This window comes from Hyla sarda, chromosome 2 (assembly GCF_029499605.1).
Source record: "Hyla sarda isolate aHylSar1 chromosome 2, aHylSar1.hap1, whole genome shotgun sequence".
Classification (NCBI taxonomy): Eukaryota; Metazoa; Chordata; class Amphibia; order Anura; family Hylidae; genus Hyla; species Hyla sarda.
In genome coordinates, this window is record NC_079190.1 from 399093968 (window position 1) to 399112291 (window position 18324).

At 42.3% G+C, this 18324-nt stretch overlaps 1 protein-coding gene across 10 annotated transcripts in view; it reads right to left on the minus strand.

The window, feature by feature from the left end:
* CDKL5 (cyclin dependent kinase like 5) overlaps positions 1-18324 on the minus strand; it is a 358007-nt gene that overhangs the window by 110043 nt on the left and 229640 nt on the right. For all 10 annotated transcript variants that reach the window (XM_056558772.1, XM_056558769.1, XM_056558775.1 and 7 more), the window contains exon 5: positions 3339-3384. In XM_056558772.1, the coding sequence (XP_056414747.1) occupies positions 3339-3384 (46 nt within the window). The remainder of the gene's footprint in view (positions 1-3338; positions 3385-18324) is intronic.

Below are 18324 nucleotides of genomic sequence, written 5' to 3' on the forward strand. Positions count from 1 at the left end.
CTTTAAGATTTAAAGGGCCAGTGCACTCATTAGTGTAATTTACCTGTGGCTCATTGATAAATTCCTCCACCCTCCTCAATCCCTCTTTGTTGCCTTGTGCCTTAGAGAAAGCGTTCCTCAGTATTGCCTTGCCGTGTATCTGATCCTTTGCTCTGTGACTTTACCTTGCTCCTCTGCCGCCTGCCTACTGACCTCCTACTACATCCTGACTACGCTACTTTGCCGCCTGCCTTGACCTTCTGCTATCCTGACTACGAGCTGCCTTATCCCTCCTGTGCCTCGCATCTCTTTAGCCGCCTGTGTGGTCGAGTTGTGTCAGGGGTAGCGACCTGGGTGCTGCCTGCCACAGCAAGTCCATCCTGCTTTGCAGTGGGCTCTGGTAAAAACCAGCGGCACCTTAGACTCCGCTCCCTGGTACAGTCTGAGTCATCTGCCACACAGCGGATCCACATCCACTGGAGTTCCTGTCTTCTGAAACGTGAGTGTTACACATATGTTCCCTCTAAACCAATTATACTCCTTTTAGTACTCGTCTGAGAAATCTCTATAATGAGTCGCAGGATCATGGGCTGGACTAATAGGCTCAGGGCCCCGTAAGTTCTGAATTTCCACCATGTACTCCACCATCAAGAGAGTCCTTTTGAAAGTTGACCCTGCTACCCTCTTCGCCTCGTGGTCCACCTAGGTGCAGGGTGATGATATCTCTGACTGTGTGTGTTACGGGGATGGAATATAATATGCAGGTGTATCATAAATGAGAGGTGGAGGGAAACTTATTATAAACTGGCCCATAAGGCCCTTTATGGCTTTAATATTCTCCTGTCCCCAGACTTCCCTGACGGAATCACTGCCTGCCCTAAATGTTCCACCCCCCTGACCAATTTATGGCACGGTGTGTGGGCTTGTTCTCATACTGCTGTTTATTGGCAACTGATCTTGACATATGTTGAGGACACGTGGGATGTGACCTTATCATTTACCCCAAGGGCTCTGCTCTTTCACCAATTCCAACCACCAGAACCGTACCAGCAGACTCCCTCTAAAGTACCCCGAATTCTACATATTGTCCTTTTTGTAGCCTTATGTCGTATCTTTGCCTCCTGGCTCATGCCCTCTACCCCTACCTTGCCTATAATGACAACGCAGCTTAAAAAACGTTGTGGGAATTGACTCAGAAAGACAAAAGACCACTCACCCCGAGAAGTTCTTTGATAAATGGAAGGTGTTTATTCTATCTCATTACACTGACAGTGAAATTGCTGATATAGTGAGGCCCTTTAGTTCCACTGAATGGTACTGTCTGGGGGCGATAGGGAACACACTGGGAGCTTTACAATTACCACTGTAATTCTTTATCTGATCACCAGTTGCTCTCCCTCTGCCAATTATTGTCCTCAACACATACAGCGATTGGTGTAGCCTTTCTTTGGTTATCTGAATTGTATTGTGTTACCTCAAAAGCATATGACTGATCTCTTGGAACACACATCGCTGTTTATTGCCTGTATGACTATACTCATGTTTCCCTTTTTCTATTTTTATATGTTATGTATTGAAAAATGTTCCAATAAAATGTGTTAAAAAAATATATAGACTTAGTTCGGTGTATGCATCGGTATGGTTAAAGAAAAAAAAAAAACAACAACATGTATTATTTACAGGAAACAACAGCTTTTTGGCAAATATGTTTCATTTATTTGCATCTGTATTTATAAATGTTATGTCATTGCAAGTTTTATTGAAAAAATAAAAACATAATCAAAAGTCTAAAAGTATGTTCAAACTGCAAAATTCTAGTGGAAAATTTTGCTCAGAAATTCAGCAAAATGTATAGCAAATTACATTTCAATGGGGAGTCACTGTCCCATTCACACAGCAGAATTTCCGGATTTCACAAAGAGATGTCCTCACATTTAGCAGAGTTCAGTTCAGAGCCCCATTGAAGTTAATCTATGTTTTGAAAGAATAGAAGTTCTACCTGAATTCTGCAAAACTGTGAAGAATCAGCCGTCAGAATAGCAGAAATTCCACAGTGAGAACATAGCCTAACACGATGGTGCTACAGGATGCTTATTCTGTAGCATCCTTTTGCCACCGTAGACTGACACTGTATAAAACCAGATCTCTCTAGATCCTGTTTTTTAACAAGACAGTCTCCATTTATATATCTTTTAAAAATAAAAAAAAAGCAAAGAAACTGGGAATCGGTCAGATGATGTCCGTATGACGTACAGACCCGTAGACACCAACAGATGTGGAGATAAAACTAACCATTTGTGTATGCAATGGCGATCCTTCATAAAGTTCTGTAGTACTCCTCTGCCTTGCTTTGGGGGCGGGACTTAGGGTCTATTCACATGGCAGAATTTTCGCTTGCGGAATTCCGCCTCAAATTAAAGCCCTTAGACTTCTATTAGATTCTGCACTCCCATTCACACTTCTGTGTGAATGGGAGTGCGGAATCCCATAGAAGTCTATGGGCTTTAATTTGAGGCGGAATTCAGCAACCAGAAATTCTGCTGTGTGAATAGACCCTTACAGGGTCCCGTATGGGAGGCTCCTGTACATCAACTATGCAGGGCAAGGCAGGAGAGGTGATGGGGATATTAGGTGTGTTGCTGGGCCTTAGCACCACCTCTAGGACTCCATAGTTTTACAGAAAAACTGTTTTATAATTGTACAAATTAACTTCAGAGCAAGATCCCCTTTAAGGCATGTCTATTTCCCAAGTCAAAAAAGGGATATTTAAAAGGCTACTCTCATTACAACTAATTTTTGTTATTGCAATCCTTATGGTAAATAAAAAATATTTCTAATATACTTTGTTGAAAAAAATATAAGTTTTCTATGTTTTATTTGTGTGTAAAAAGGCTTAAGAGCCTGTAATGCTGAGGGGGGTGTGTCCAACCAACAGCATATGGCAGTTAAGTGTGAGAGGAGCTATGATTGGATGAGGCTGGACACCCCCCCTCAGCACTCCAGGCTGCACTTTCTGTGTTTGGACTTCGGTCCAAAGTCTGTGTATAAGATGGGGGAAAATGTGCTCTTGAGCTTTTTTAAGCACAGATAAAACATAGAAAACTTCATTTTCTTTAAACAAAGTATATTAGAATTTTTTTTTATTTACCATAAGGAGTGCAAGAGCAAAACATTTTTTAATGAGAGTGCCCATTTAAGGATTGAAGAGGAATATATTGACTTGGGTAAAAATTAGGAACTGAATCTTCAAAAGAGGCACACTTGGGGTGGGGCAGACCATGAGATTATACAATGCAGGATCAGTCATACAGCCATTTAACATTGGAAATGTAATATAAGTGAGAGATCCAAGTACATACCTTCGCTGTCTTTAAACTTTTTAATTGCCACAATTTCCTTTGTTTCCTAGAAAAGAAGGGAGACATTTTATTCCTGATACAAAACATAAGGATCTATCCACCATACTCCATGATGTATGCATTGTAACAAAATATTCTTTAACAGTATTCAGTAATATATACATATATCCCTTTTGGGGTGTTACTGTTCCATAAAAAAAACTTGTATTATATTATTTATTGGACTCTATAACCACTGGGTGTACATTTTCTTTATTCTGCATTATTATTACTCATCCTGTAATAAATAAATGAGCAATAACAGAGTGTAAGAAAATCAATGTCCAGGTCACAGTTTAGATGTCTTAACATTGTTGTAATTGTCTCTTCTCATATTTTTTCAAATGTCTTAGCTGGGCTTCTCTATACTCAGGAAACACATTTTATTCCAGACTCCAACTTTCTCTTTTTAATTTTTTATATACTGAAGCAACATAATATCTTGAGCAATTTAAGCAGTCTTCCATGGATAGCAGGACCATGCCAGACCATAGATAGCAGAGTTTAAAGGGGTTATCCAGGAATAGAAAAGCACAGTTACTCATCTGTCTCCAGCTTGGGTGTGGTATCACAACTTGGCTCCCTTTACTTCAATGGGACGGAGCTGCAGATTCACACCCAACTTGGAGTCAGACGGGGAGCTCTATTTTTTTATTCCTGGATAACACCTTTAAAGGGGTACTGCGCCCCTAGACATCTTATCCCCTATCCAAAGGATACTGCTGGGGACCCCCGGGATCGCCGCTGTGGCACCGCGCTTCGCTCTGTGCAGCACCGCGAGTCCGCTCTGTGTGTAATGACGGGCGATACAGGGGACGGAGCAGAGTGACGTCATGGCTCCGCCCCTTGTGACATCACGGCCCGCCCCCTTAATGCAAGTCTATGGTGGGGGCGTGACAACCCGCCACATCCCCTCCAATAGACTTGAATTGAGGGGGCGGGCCGTGACGTCACGAGGAGTGGAGCCATGATGTAACGATGCTCCGGCCCCTGTATTGCCCGTCATTACGTGCAGAGCGAACTCGCTTGGTGCAGTAATGGTGCCACAGCGGCGATCCCGGGGGTCCCCAGCAGCGGGACCCCGGCGGTCTGACATCTTATCCCCTATCCTTTGGATAGGGGATAAGATGTCTAGGGGCGGAGTACCCCTTTAAATAGCGAGCCACAGAACTTTGGCTCCATCCAAACTCCTTTTTGAGCAATACTGTATTAGTAATGATCCAGAATGGAGATTGTAAGGGTGCATTCACATCTCAATTTTATCATCCTACTTTTTCTCATAATGTTTTACCTTCAAATCGTACAAATCTGCATGCCAAGTCATATCCATTGACTTCCATTCAGTAATCATATCCAACACATGCATCAGTTTTGATCCGCATCCGATTCTGCATGACTTTAGATCGGGGGTAAAATCGTGGTTGACCACAATTTTTCACCCAGGTTCCAAATTGGATCGAAATAGAGTCCGATTTATTTTATTTTATTATTATGGCCTATGTAAATCGTATTGAATCGTGTGACTGTACGATTTCATCAGATTTATCGCACACAATTTCTTTTTACACATGCTCAGTAGCATCTTTAAATAAACTTTATTGCCCTTGACATACATATAATTTTCCAAACATGATCAGATTTTTTGTGAAAAATCGGATGAAATTTTCATCTGTACAATTTTTTTATACGATTTTTGAATCTGATACCAATTTTTTTTTAAATATGATTGCATACGAATTCAGGAAATCAGATTTTGTCCGATTTTACTGTCTGTTAATCGGATGGTAAAATTATGATATGAACCAGGCCTAAGATTTCAGCAAAATACATAGTAAAATAAAAAATAAAATAAAAAATAAAAAATAAATGAAATACAAAACTTCACTAAAATGAAAATATATATATATTTAACATAAAAATGATGACACCCTTTCCATTAAGGGTGCGTTCCCACCTGGCGTATACGTAGCGTATTTCACGCTGCGCAAAGTTTGTGGCAGCAGCGAGAAATACGCTGCGTATTCCTCGCTCACCATACACACAAGGCTTTCCGGCAGCAGCCCTATGCGTGTAGTGAGTTTTAGAGTTGGGGCCGTGTGACGGCGTGACTGTGACACGCGGCTTCGACTCCAAAACTAACTGCACACATAGGGCTGCTGCCGGAAAGCCCTGTGTGTATGGTGAGCGAGGAATACGCAGCGTATTTCCCGCTGCAAATTTTGCGCAGCGTGAAATATGCTGCGTATACGCTAGGTGGAAACACACCCTAAAGGGCTATTTTTAATCTTCAGCCACATGATATAGCTTAAAGGGGTTCTCCAGTGGAAAACATATTTTTTTTTTTAATCAACTGGTGCCAGGAAGTTAAACAGATTTGTAAATGACTTCTATTAAAAAATCTTTACCCTTCCAGTACTTTTTAGCAGCTGTATGATACAGAGGAAATTCTTTTCTTTTTTAATTTCTTTTTTGTCTTATCCACAGTGCTCTCTGGTGACACCTCTGTCCGTGTCAGGAACTGTCCAGAGCAGCTGAGGTTTGCAATGGGGATTTTCTCCTGCTCTGGACAGTTCCTGATACAAGACAAAAAAGAAATTAAAAAAGAAAAGAATTTCCTCTGTATCATACAGCTGCTAAAAAGTACTGGAAGGGTAAAGATTTTCAAATGGAAGTCATTTACAAATCTGTTTAACTTTCTGGCACCGGAGTACCCCTTTAAATGTCTGATAGATGTTGGTTCAATTACTGGGACTTTCACCCATCTTAAGAGCAAAGGTCCCCCTGGCCTGCTTGTGGCAAGCAGAAAGAAGCAGTTAACATAAATCCCATAGAGGTTAATGATAGTTGTGTAAACAGAGTAGCACCATGAGCTGTGCTGCTTCTGGATCTCCCATTGATATGCCATAAATGTAGGAGAAATAAATACCCCATAAACCTCCAAACCAGGCCCCATCCTTATGGGTATAATACAAATAAAGATTAAAAAAATTATAATTATATAAATAAATAAATAAATATATATATATATATATATAGATGCAAATCAAAAAATGTTGCAGTATCTTGTAATACCTTTTTTTATTGGACTAACAGAATTTTGTAGAGACAAGCTTTCGGGATTTCTCCCTTTATTAAGTCCAAAGCAAATTTGATAAAGGGAGGAATCCCGAAAGCTTGTCTCTACAAAATTCTGTTAGTCCAATAAAAAAAGGTATTACAAGATACTGCAACATTTTATTATTTGCATCTGCATCACTGGACTAATACGCTACTCAAATGTAATATATATATATATATATATATATATATATATATATATATATATATATATTATTATTATTTTTTAATAACTACTACTATGACAGTTATGCCTCTTTTCGTATTAAAGGGGTACTCCACTGACCCTCGTTCGGAACTAAATGTTCCAAACACTATTTTCGCGCTGCGGGGGTCAGCCACGCCCCTCATGACATCACAGCCATGCCCCCTCAATGCAAGTCTATGGGAGGGGGCATGACGACCATCACGCCCCCTCCCATAGACTTGCATTGAGGGGGCGTGGGTGTGATTTCATGAGGGGCGTGGCCGACTCACGCAGCGCAAAAACTGTGTTTAGAACATTAAGTTCCGAACGCTGGCCAGTGGAGTACCCCTTTAACTTACTTGAACAGAATTTTGTGAAAACATACAAACAGCATACTGTAACGGCATACTGTATGTAAACCTCCTAAGATTTATGCAATCCCCCACATCCAATACCATCCTTGTAACCTCCAAGATCACTACTCATGGGTGAAGAGTAAATGATGGGGATTAACCCTCCCCCCCCTCCATCTTAATCTCTTGTCCCATTATTCCTCCCTCCCTCTGATCCTCTTGCACCATTTACCCCCCCCCCCTCCATCTTTATCCCCTTATGCCATTCCCTCCTTCCTCTGATCCCCTTTTGCCATATCAGATAATAATGGCACAAGGGGATAAAGATGGAAGGGAAATAATGGCACAAGTGGATTAAGATGGAGGGGGTATAATGGCACAAGGGGATTAAGATGGAGGGGGTATAATGGCACAAGGGGATTAAGTATCGCATTAGTATAAAGGTTAGAACACTCCTTTTGTCCGTGGGTACCCCTCGCGCGTAAATTCCATGCGAGGGGGTACCCGCGGACATACTTTAGGCCTTTTGGGGGTACAGTGGCCAAAAAGGTTGAGAACCACTGCTCTATAGGGTGACATGCCATTATTTGTTGAACTAACTGAAAAACCAGCAATACTAGCACATGTAGATCAATAGTGACTGCAGCAAAGGGAAGAAATATCTCATTTATAGAAGCCAATATAGCTGATGACCTGAAACATGATTGTAAAATGCGCCTGTTGGAAAATACTTTTCATTTTGAGTTTTCCAGAAATCGCATTTATATTCAGTCTATAAAATACAATGGCCATGATTTACTATTTTAAACCAGACCTGTTTTGTTGGGTTGTGCACCAGAATTTGCGACAAAAAAATTTAAAAACCCAATCAACTCCCCAATTTAATCAGAAAACCCGAAAAAAGGGGTGTGGCCACCGGTAAAAGGGGGCATATCCCTGACATTTATATATATTTTTTAAATCCCAACATATTTACTAAAGTTTCCACAGAAAATGTATGTGTGCAAGTGCAAAACGTAGGAAAACATTAATAAATATTGTGGAAAAAATACCTGTCGGGAAACAAAACTCCACTCTTAGTAAATCAGGGCCAATATCTGCATTGCTTTCTACACAAGTACAAAGAAAATATACCAACTTTTTTTCATGCTGAACTTGCAGTGGGCAGTATTTAGCAATGTGCGACTGTCGCACAAAAAGTCACACGGGCAAAATCACATCTTAAACCAAGCAGTAAATAGGAGGGGAACAGAAGCCGGCACATACGAGATTAAGCGTCAGATGAAGCGCAGGATGACACACAGGGACTCGACTGCACAGTCAAGCAGGAAGCAAAATGCAGCAAAACAAAGAACACGAAAGGAGGCCGCACTCACCAAGCAGGTCTTTATTCAGGTCTTGTTGACATGGTGAAGGTAGCAGGCGGGGGAGCTGTAGTGGAGGACGGGGAAGACTGGAACAACTTGTTCCGGTCTTCCCCATCCTCCACTACAGCTCCCCCGCCTGCTACCTTCATCATGTCAACAAGACCTGAATAAAGACCTGCTTGGTGAGTGCGGCCTCCTTTCGTGTTCTTTGTCTTGCTACATCTTAAACCAAGCTCAGAGCTGTCTTGGAAAATAAACTTCCCTCACTTTGCCATACATGTGACAAATTAATTAACACCATATGACCTTTTTGATAAATTTGTCACACATAAGGCAAAACCGGAAGAAAAAAAAAAAAAACTAAAAAAGGTCACCAAAGACTTAGCTTGATAAATCCTCCCAATGTCCATTCACTATTACTACTTAATTTTAGCTAAATACAAGGAGTGTTTGTGTTGAGTTGTGCTTTGTTTGGCCTTTGCACTGGATCCCTTCTTACTAAGTTTCTCACGGGGGACTAAATATTGAAAATTTATATACAATAGAAGCAGATACTTAAAAGTGTTTCTGTCATTTAAGAAAACTATATAAAAAAAGGGAATAGGTAACAACAAAAAAAAAGAAAAAGAGGGGCTACATGAGTACTAGTAATAAATAAGGTTGTGTACCCTATGCAACCTAGGGGACTATACCAAAGAAGTGTGGTCCGGTGTGAAATAATTACTGTATTTGACATCAGGTCACACTAGAGGACAGTATTGCTGTTCTTTAATTGAGGAAAACTTTTTGTCACACAGACAACTCACGAGATTTGATTGGTAAAGATTTCAGTGCTGAGACCCTCACTGATCTCTAGATATAGCGGGGAGAAGCATCCTGTGTGCTTCTCTCCCAGAATCACTGTCCAACTCATTGCGAAGATGGGCTAAATAGACTTATAATGAGTCGGAATGAGCGGCAAGCACAGCTGCAAGCTACTCCTTGCTATATCCTGAGATCCTGGGGGTCCATGGATGGGGCATTACCAGCTCAGGTGGATCCACTTTTAAATTAATAAAAAACCATGGCACAGCAGAGTCTTGAAGTCTGACTTTCCTAGTGGTTCTCTGCACTGGGCAATACCCTACAAGAGTAAATAGACATGAGTTCTTTCGTTAAGAAAATCCCTTTAAAAAAGTTGCCCAGTTTTAAAAACCCATTTTCATATACACGCTAAAAGAGTTAAACGGGTTGTCTTCAGGAGCTCTTTTTACATCTACATGTGCTCAAAAATAAAAAACAACTAATAATGTGTACTCACCTCTTCCCCCCCCCCCCCCCCGCCCCACCACAGTTGTTCTTATGGAGCCCAATCCAGCTGTCCACCACTTCCTGGTCTTGGTCTTGACACAAGAAACTGCCGCTTAGCTAATCGCTGGCCATAGGGGTCTTACCTCATCCAGTGATTGGCTGAGTGGCAACTTCCATGTGTTGACAAACGGTAACATACCTCAAAAGCAGGATTTGAATTAGGCCTAAGATCCCCACTATTAACTACACATAATGGGATGTCTGAGTACATGGTCTGAAATTACACCATAACCCTACGGTCAATGGTCAATATAGACTATTCAGTAAAGTTTCTCACATCACAACTCTCCTTATTTTTAACATTACTCTTATTTTTACATTAGCAAAACTGTACTGTACACACTTACAGTGCTCTTACATGAGGTGACAGTGACCGCAGCAGACACGTGTGGTTCTAAATTGCAGGTGCGACCTGGGGTTTAAGTAGTAGCATGTCCAGATACAGCCCACAATCAAATGAATAGCGATAGCCCCGCCCACTAGCACTTGTGATTGACTAATAACTTTGGGCGGCAACTGGTTTTTCCACTTTTTACATCCACACGTCCAGGACCTACTGACAATTCAAAATTGCAAGCGCTAGCTGTTGTAGTTAGCACTGCACATAAGTGTGCACTTACCTAGTGCAGATATGCTTTTATTTGAACCACAGTAGGTAGGTACACTTTTGTAGATTTCACCTCCCTGAAATGATTAATTCACAACACGAAATCTACTCTTTATCATTATGTCCTGTAATAGCCATAAATACCGAATCCATGCTCCTCAGCACAATGCTGGTTTTCTATATGGCCCCCTAAATAAAAGAAGAGCCACTTAGCAATGATTTTCAAAGGCTTGAAGGAAGCAGCTGCCCGCCATGCCTACATAAGCGGCGGTTTACGTACACTTGCTTCCCTTCCTGACAAAGCCGACTCATGCATCAATTAAGTCCGGACTATGAGATGAGTCAGGAAAGGAATGAACAAAATCAATCATTTATTAAACTCACAATGACAAGATAAAACAGCTTGCCGTCGCAGTCACATGTGCAGCGCTAAAAACAGGAATTTATAAATAACACTGAACATACAGCTGCCGGAGGTTACCAGGGAACTCAGTGCTGGTTTTTCTTACATTCATACTAATAAATACTCATTATATGGGATTTCCGTAGGGTTTACAAGGTTTTTTTTTTTTTTTTTTTTTATTAATACTACTTTCAAACAGTACGATTATGGAAATCTCTACCAAAGGATGTTCAAATTTTTTTTTTTTTTCCAAATGTAATATTTCAAGTTGCTGGTACTAGTGTACTGGAGATGGGTAACTGACTTTTCCCTAAAATAAAAATAGTTACATTCTATTTTACTGGGTTTTGCTTTGTCTTTTTCTGGATCAACGCAGCAGGATAATGGCTCGAACTACATGGACTTTTATTCAACCTTACTAAAAAAGTAATAAATAAAAGGCAAAATTGTATATTGAAGACAATAAAGGCCGCAATGAAGATAATGTAGTTTGGTCTTCATTATTTCAAATGGAGGAAATACTGTTGTCAGGATCCGGAGTGGTATGCAGGGATGACACAGGTAGTGGATCCTCTATGTCAGCGAGGTAATGGCGTGGGCCGTACCAGGGGAACGGAATTTAAGGGGTTACTGGCTTTCACTAGAGCCCGCCGCAAGGCGGGACGGACTAGCTGCGGCAGGTAACCCCCAGGTCGTTCCACCCAATAGCGACTCAACCTCACTGACTGCTGAGTCAGGTGCGGTACACAAGGACTAGGCAAAAGGCAAGGTCAGACGAAGCAGAAGATCAGGGCAGGCGGCAACGGTTCGTAGTCAAGGGCAAAGGCAAGGGTCTGGATTCACAGGAAATGGATACACGGGAACGCTTTCACTGGCACAAGGCAACAAGATCCGGCAAGGGCAGGAAGGGGAAGTGGATATTTATAGGTTCTGCAATGATTGGGCCAGGCACCAATTAGTGGTGCACTGGCCCTTTCAATTTCAGCAAGACGGCGCATGTGCGCCCTAGGGAGCGGGGCCGCGCGTGCCGGGAGGAAGCAGACGGAGGCGTGAGGTGAGTGACATGGGGCGCGATCTGAGAGCGGGCACGTCCCGTACCTCGGATCGCGTCCCCTCCGGTGACAAGGGAGCAGCGCTCGCGGTCAGCAGTGCTGACCGGAGCACTGCATGCAGAGGCACAACTGTTTCATAGAAAGCTTAGGTAAAATTTCAGCTGTTCTTAAGCTAACTATGTGATTGGGATGATGATGGGATAGTACTTTCAATGGGTGTCAGTGAAGAGCAGGTTTTTCTTTCTGGAAGAGAGCTACTTTGCATTCTTTTATTCAACGAGGCATTGCACGGCCTATTAAAAGGGGTTATTTGGCGGGGAAGAGGGGAGGGTCCATTGTGTGGTATCTAAGTAAAAAAATAAACCTCTACTTACCTCCAGGGCTCCCACGGTGCCTCAAGTGTCCTGCTTCAAACCCACGATTCAACCATCTATCTGAGCTGCAGTGTGACATGTTGTCCCTGCAGCTAAACGAATCGCTGGCCGAGGGGGGACATCGTTGCGGACTGAGATTCGTTGTGCGGCAGTATGACACATTGGGTTTGGGTGCATCCTTGATCCGACAGTCACGCTGCAGCTCAGGAAGAGGATTGCATTGGAGAATGGAGCAGTAATGAGGCACCGAGGGAGCGCTGGAGGTGAGTATGACCATATGACCCTCCCAGTCCTTTTAGTTTTTGGATACACTCCAAACTTTCGTTCAAAAAACTGCATGAAAAACTACCACAAAATCTGCATGTGTAATTTCATGCCTGAGCCAATAAAAACTTTTGAGAACAATACTAGGCCTCAAAAGAAGCCCTTGGATAACCAAACCCAAGGTGGAAGGTACAAAATAGAAAATCTACAGTAGCATAAACCCGCCAATTAAGTCACCACAATAAATATAAAACTTAGCCTTTACTAGATTCATTAAAATAGGACAGTATGAACAAGATGTCCTTCAAAGAATACACAAAAAATAGCATTGGTTACAGTAGGTCTAAACAATAATACAGACCAGTTAGGCAAAAACAGTAATTCTGAAATTATATATATATATAGGGGTAGGTAAGAGGAAAAAGGTACAAGGGCTCAGTCCCTATTCTAAATGTATAAATCCCTGTCCTTGCCTAAATAGTATTTCTGTCCCTTCCTAGACTTAGGTCTGGAAGCAGTAGGGATGTCACAGGTACAAAGGATATGTCAGGCAGTTGTAACAAATCTGTAACCTTTGCTCAATCTATGAGACACAGATCAGAAAATAAATAATACCTCAATCATAACTCACTAATCCGACGCGTTTCTCCCCTCAATAATGGTAGGTTCATCAGGGATGTGAGAGGTGAAATAACACAATAGGCAGAGGAAAAATCAAGCAATGAGAAACATATAATGGGACACAGTAAAGAGAAAAGTTGACAATGTCAATTTAACAACAAAGTTAGGAAGATTAATGTGATTTAGCGGATTAATAACATTGCTGCAGCAAACAATGATGTAATGGTGACGATAGCACCTTAGTACTCAAATACAGAGGCAGAATTAGGTTAGGACCCACAATAATCAGATATCATAGGCAACTCAAAAGATACATTATAGACCAATAAAATAAGCTTCAAATAAACATAAGTCCATTAATCACATAGGACAATGTATGATCCTTAGGGTACTCCACCAATTGAGAGATGCATAGGAGAAATGATGCCTCTGTTAAAGGAAAAAGAGAAAAACACAATGCTCAAATATATATATGTCCCTCTCAGTGCAAGAGGTGGATATAATCATTAGATTGTTATATTGACATTGTCAACTTCTCTTCACGCCGTCCCGTTATATGTTTTTCATTGCTTGATTTTTCCTCTATGTGTATTGTTTTTGTGTTATCCCACCTCTCCTGTCCCTGATGAACCTACCATGATTGAGGTAAGAAACACGTCACATTAGGGAGTTATGGTTCAGATATTATTTATTTTTTGATCTGTGTCTCATAGATTGAGAAAAGTTTATAGATTTGTAACAACTGTCTGACATTCTTTGTACCTGTGACATCCCTACTACTCCCACATCTTAGTCTAGGAAGGGACAGGAATACTGTTTAGGCAGGGACAGGGGTTTATACATTTAGAATATGGACTACCCCTATATGCAATTTCAAAATTACTGTTTTTGCCTAACTGGTCTGCATTACTCCTACTGTAACCAATGGTATTTTTAATGTGTATCCTCTGAAGGACATCTTGTCTGTACTGTCCTATTTGTACTGTCCTGTCCTATTTTAATGAATCCAGTAAAGGCTAAGGCTGGCTTCACACCACGATTTGAGTGTCCGCTGCACAGATACGATTTCAGAAGCTAAAATCGGCTGAAATCGTATCTGTGCACGGACATGTACGGGCCCTTTAACTATTATGGTGCTGCGGACCTGATAGTAGTCTGTTAGTGACTACGATCTGGTCATTTTCTCAGCATGTCAGATTTATGACACGGACTGAAAATCGTCGTCTGCCACGATTTTCAGTCTGAGTCGAAAATCTGACATGCTGAGAAAATGACCAGATTGTAGTCTCTAGCAGACTACTATCAGGTCCGCAGCACCATAATAGTTATTGGCTCCGTATCTGCCAGTACCTGTCCATGCACTGATATGATTTCAGGCGATTTGAGCTTCCGAAATCGTATCTGTGCATCAGAAGATCAAATCGTGGTGTGAAGCCAGCCTAAGTTTTATATCTCTAGTTACAGAAATACATCATGTGGGTTTCCCGAGGTTGAATGTTGAGAGCCTTCCTGTTATTAAAGGACAACTGCAGCGGTATGACACTTATCCCCTATCCACAGGATAGGGGATAAGTGTTTGATTGCGGGGGGTCTGACCGCTGGGACCCCCCCGCGATCTCCCTAATGGGGCGCCGCCATTAGCGCTCATGGTGAGGGCTAAGGCGCGTAGCGTCGACCTCCCTGTCTCCTCCCCGTCCCCATACAGTTCTATGGGGGAGGCGGGGAGGCACGGACGCTGCCTCCCCGCCTCTCCCATAGAGATGTATGGAGGAGACGTGCCGGTGTGAGGTGTTTTTTTGCGCCCCCGAAGATCCATGCGTCCGCTCCTCCCCAGCTCTCCGAACATTTCCGAAGCTAGAGCTGGGGCAAGGGGAGGAAGGAGGTACACGTCCCCTCCCTGAGCCCGGCTGGACGCAGATCTCCACGGCACGCCCCCTCCCTGAAGACGTAAAGCAGTGCTCCCAATGAGCTCTATGTGTAAAGGGGGACATACTGCACGGGCTCTTTAGCCCATGCAGTATGTCCTCCTTCAGCCTCTACAGTATGTCCCCTTTAGCCAGTACAGTATGTCCCCCTTTACACATAGAGCTCATTGGGAGCACTGCTCTACGTCCTCAGCTCGGGGAGATGAGGGAGGGGACCTGCCGTGGAGATTTACGTCCTCAGGGAGGGGAAATGAGGGAGGGGACCTGCCGTGGTGATCTATGTCCTCAGGGAGGGGGCGTGTCGTGGAGATCTGCGTCCAGCCGAGCTCAGAGAGGGGAGATGAGGGAGGGGGCGTGGACCTTCTCTCTCCCCTTGCTCTGCTCTCCCCCAGTTCTAGCTTCGGAAATGTTCGGAGAGCTGGGGGAGGAGCGGACGCATGGATCTACGGGGGCGCAAAAAACCACCTCACACCGGCCGCACCGTCATGCTGCGGCCGGCACGCCCCCTGCACAGGACAGCCGCGGCCCGTACAGGAGATCACAGGGGGTCCCATCGGTCGGACCCCCCCGCGATCAAACACTTATCCCCTATCCTGTGGATAGGGGATAAGTGTTAATCACGCTGCAGATGTCCTTTAAAGGGGTTATCCAGGAAAAAACTTTTTTTTATATATCAACTGGCTCCAGAAAGTTAAACAGATTTGTAAATGACTTCTATTAAAATTTTTTCATCTTTTCAGTACTTATGAGCTTCTGAAATTGAGTTGTTCTTTTCTGTCTAAGTGCTCTCTGATGACACCTGTCTCGAGAACTGCCCAGTTTAGAAGCAAATCCCCATAGCAAACCTCTTCTACTCTGTGCAGTTCCCGAGACAAGCAGAGATGTCAGCAGAGAGCACTGTTGCCAGACAGAAAACAACTCAACTTTAGCAGCTGATAATTTTTGAAAGGATTAAGATTTTTTAATAGAAGTAATATACAAATCTGTTTAACTTTCTGGAGCCAGTTGATTAGTAAAAAAAAAGTTTTTTCCTGGAATACCCCTTTAAAGAAGACCTACACTGTACCAGGAGAAATGGGCACATTAGTGGACATTAAAAATATCTTGTTTTTATGTGGAGATATGATCTGAATGAGGTTTCTGATTACTTTATCAGCATTAGTTTTTTTTATATAAAGTGCAGGAATCTCTTTTAAAGGGAATCTGTCATCCGTATTTGCTACTCTTGGATAGCTGTTAGGGAATGAAAGCAATTTATATATTTCCTAAAGCTGATGGGGGGGGGGGGCAAATATTTTTTTTTTTAAATGCCATTCATTTCTCAGCCAAGAGTCAAGGAGTTGGAGTCAAGCTGCTCAAGTGCCACTCCTTGACTGATGTAGAAGTCAAGGAAGGGTTGGAAGATGAGCAACAATTACAGTTGAGAGATTCATTTTAACAATCTAAATTACAGGGATCCCTCAACTTACAATGGCCTCAACATACAATAGTTTCAACATACAATGGTCTTTTCTGGACCATTGTAAGTTGAAACCAGACTCAACATACAATGTTACGGACAGTCCAGAACTGTGAAACGTGTCAATGGCCGGAAGAACCGACCAATCAGAATGGGCAATTTACTGGTAAAACACCTGTATTACTGAAGTGTATGCACTGACCGGTGCCTGGTAGCACCCCCTACAGTACAGGGAGGTATTACATGTTCTGTAATCTTTACCTGTACCAGGGTTACCAGTTCCTTTGGACACCAGGTAAGGGCGACTCCATGTTACTTTTTTAGAACATTGCATGTACTGTACAGGACCCCGAAGAAGCTCCTGTCCTCAACATAGACCAGTGTTTCCCAAGCAGGGTGCCCCCAGCTGTTGCAAAACTACAACTCCCAGCATGCCCAGACAGCCTTTGGCTGTCCGGGCATGCTGGGAGTTGTAGTTTTGCAACAGCTGGAGGCTCCCATCTTGGGAAACACTGACATAGACAGTGATTACAGCTCCCAGCAGATCTTTCTTACTTTTATATGTAAGAATTTGCTTTATCTATATTAGTTATCTACTTATTTTTCTTTAATTCTCACTTTTTCCTATTTTTGGATGACATTTTGGTGACTTCAGAACCAATTACCAGGTTTCCATAGAGTTACGGTCTCAACATACAATGGTTTCAACATACAATGGCCGTCCTGGAACCAATTAATATTGTAACTTGAGGCACTACTGTAAACTATTGCTTCCCTCTATAACCTTCCCTTTTTGGCATTGCTTTACCCTCACTCCATACGTGACGAACACGACTGTCGCAACATGAAAATGTACAATAATATTCCCTGCTATCGCTGCGCAAAAGTATTCCCTTATAGAACGTTAAAAATGACTAACTACAGGACGTTTATACGCTTTAATGAAACCAGGATTTTTTTTTTTTTTTTACCACTGCTTGGATCTTCTGCATAGAAAAGCAGCAAATGACAATGTTGTATAGCAGCAAGTGACTTGAAGGGGGTAGCCCATTAAGCAGCCCAATATATATTTATGGCTGGAGTCACTATGGAAACCAACTTTCTTGAAACTATGAATCATTCTTTATTCTTTGAGACGCAAGCAGCAATTCTGTGCAGACTCAGCTATGCAGCTAAAAGACCATGGATGTTGACTAGATTTGAAACAATAGTGAGCAATACGAATAATAATGTAGTTTCTATTAATACTGGTAAATCACATGATTTACATTAGTCACAAGGGTAGTCGTAATTCAAGTAAAGCAATAAAATGAATCCATGTACAGAGGAGTACACCCTTACCTTTACTGTTGATCCAACTATCGATATACGGTAGTACCGCAACATGTTAGCAAAAACATCAACAAGGTGTAATTCACATCAAAACCACTGGGTGGCCACACACACATAAACACATATACAGTGATCCCTCAACTTACAATGGCCTCAACATACAATAGTTTCAACATACAATGGTCTTTTCTGGACCATTGTAACTTGAAACCAGACTCAACATACAATGTACAGACAGTCCAGATCTGCAACACGTGTGAACAATCAGAATGGGCATTTTACTTGTAAAACCCCTGTGTTACTGAAGTGTATGCACTGACTGGTGTCTGGTAGTGCCTCTTACAGTACAGGGAGGTATTACATGTTCTGTACACTTTACCTGTACCAGGGTTACCTGCTCCTTTGGACACCAGGTAAGGGCGGCTCCATGTTACTTTTTTAGGACATTGTGTATTCTGTACAGAACCCTTAAGAAGCTCCTGTCCTCTACATAAACCAGTGTTTCCCAAACAAGGTGCCTCCAGCTGTTGCAAAAC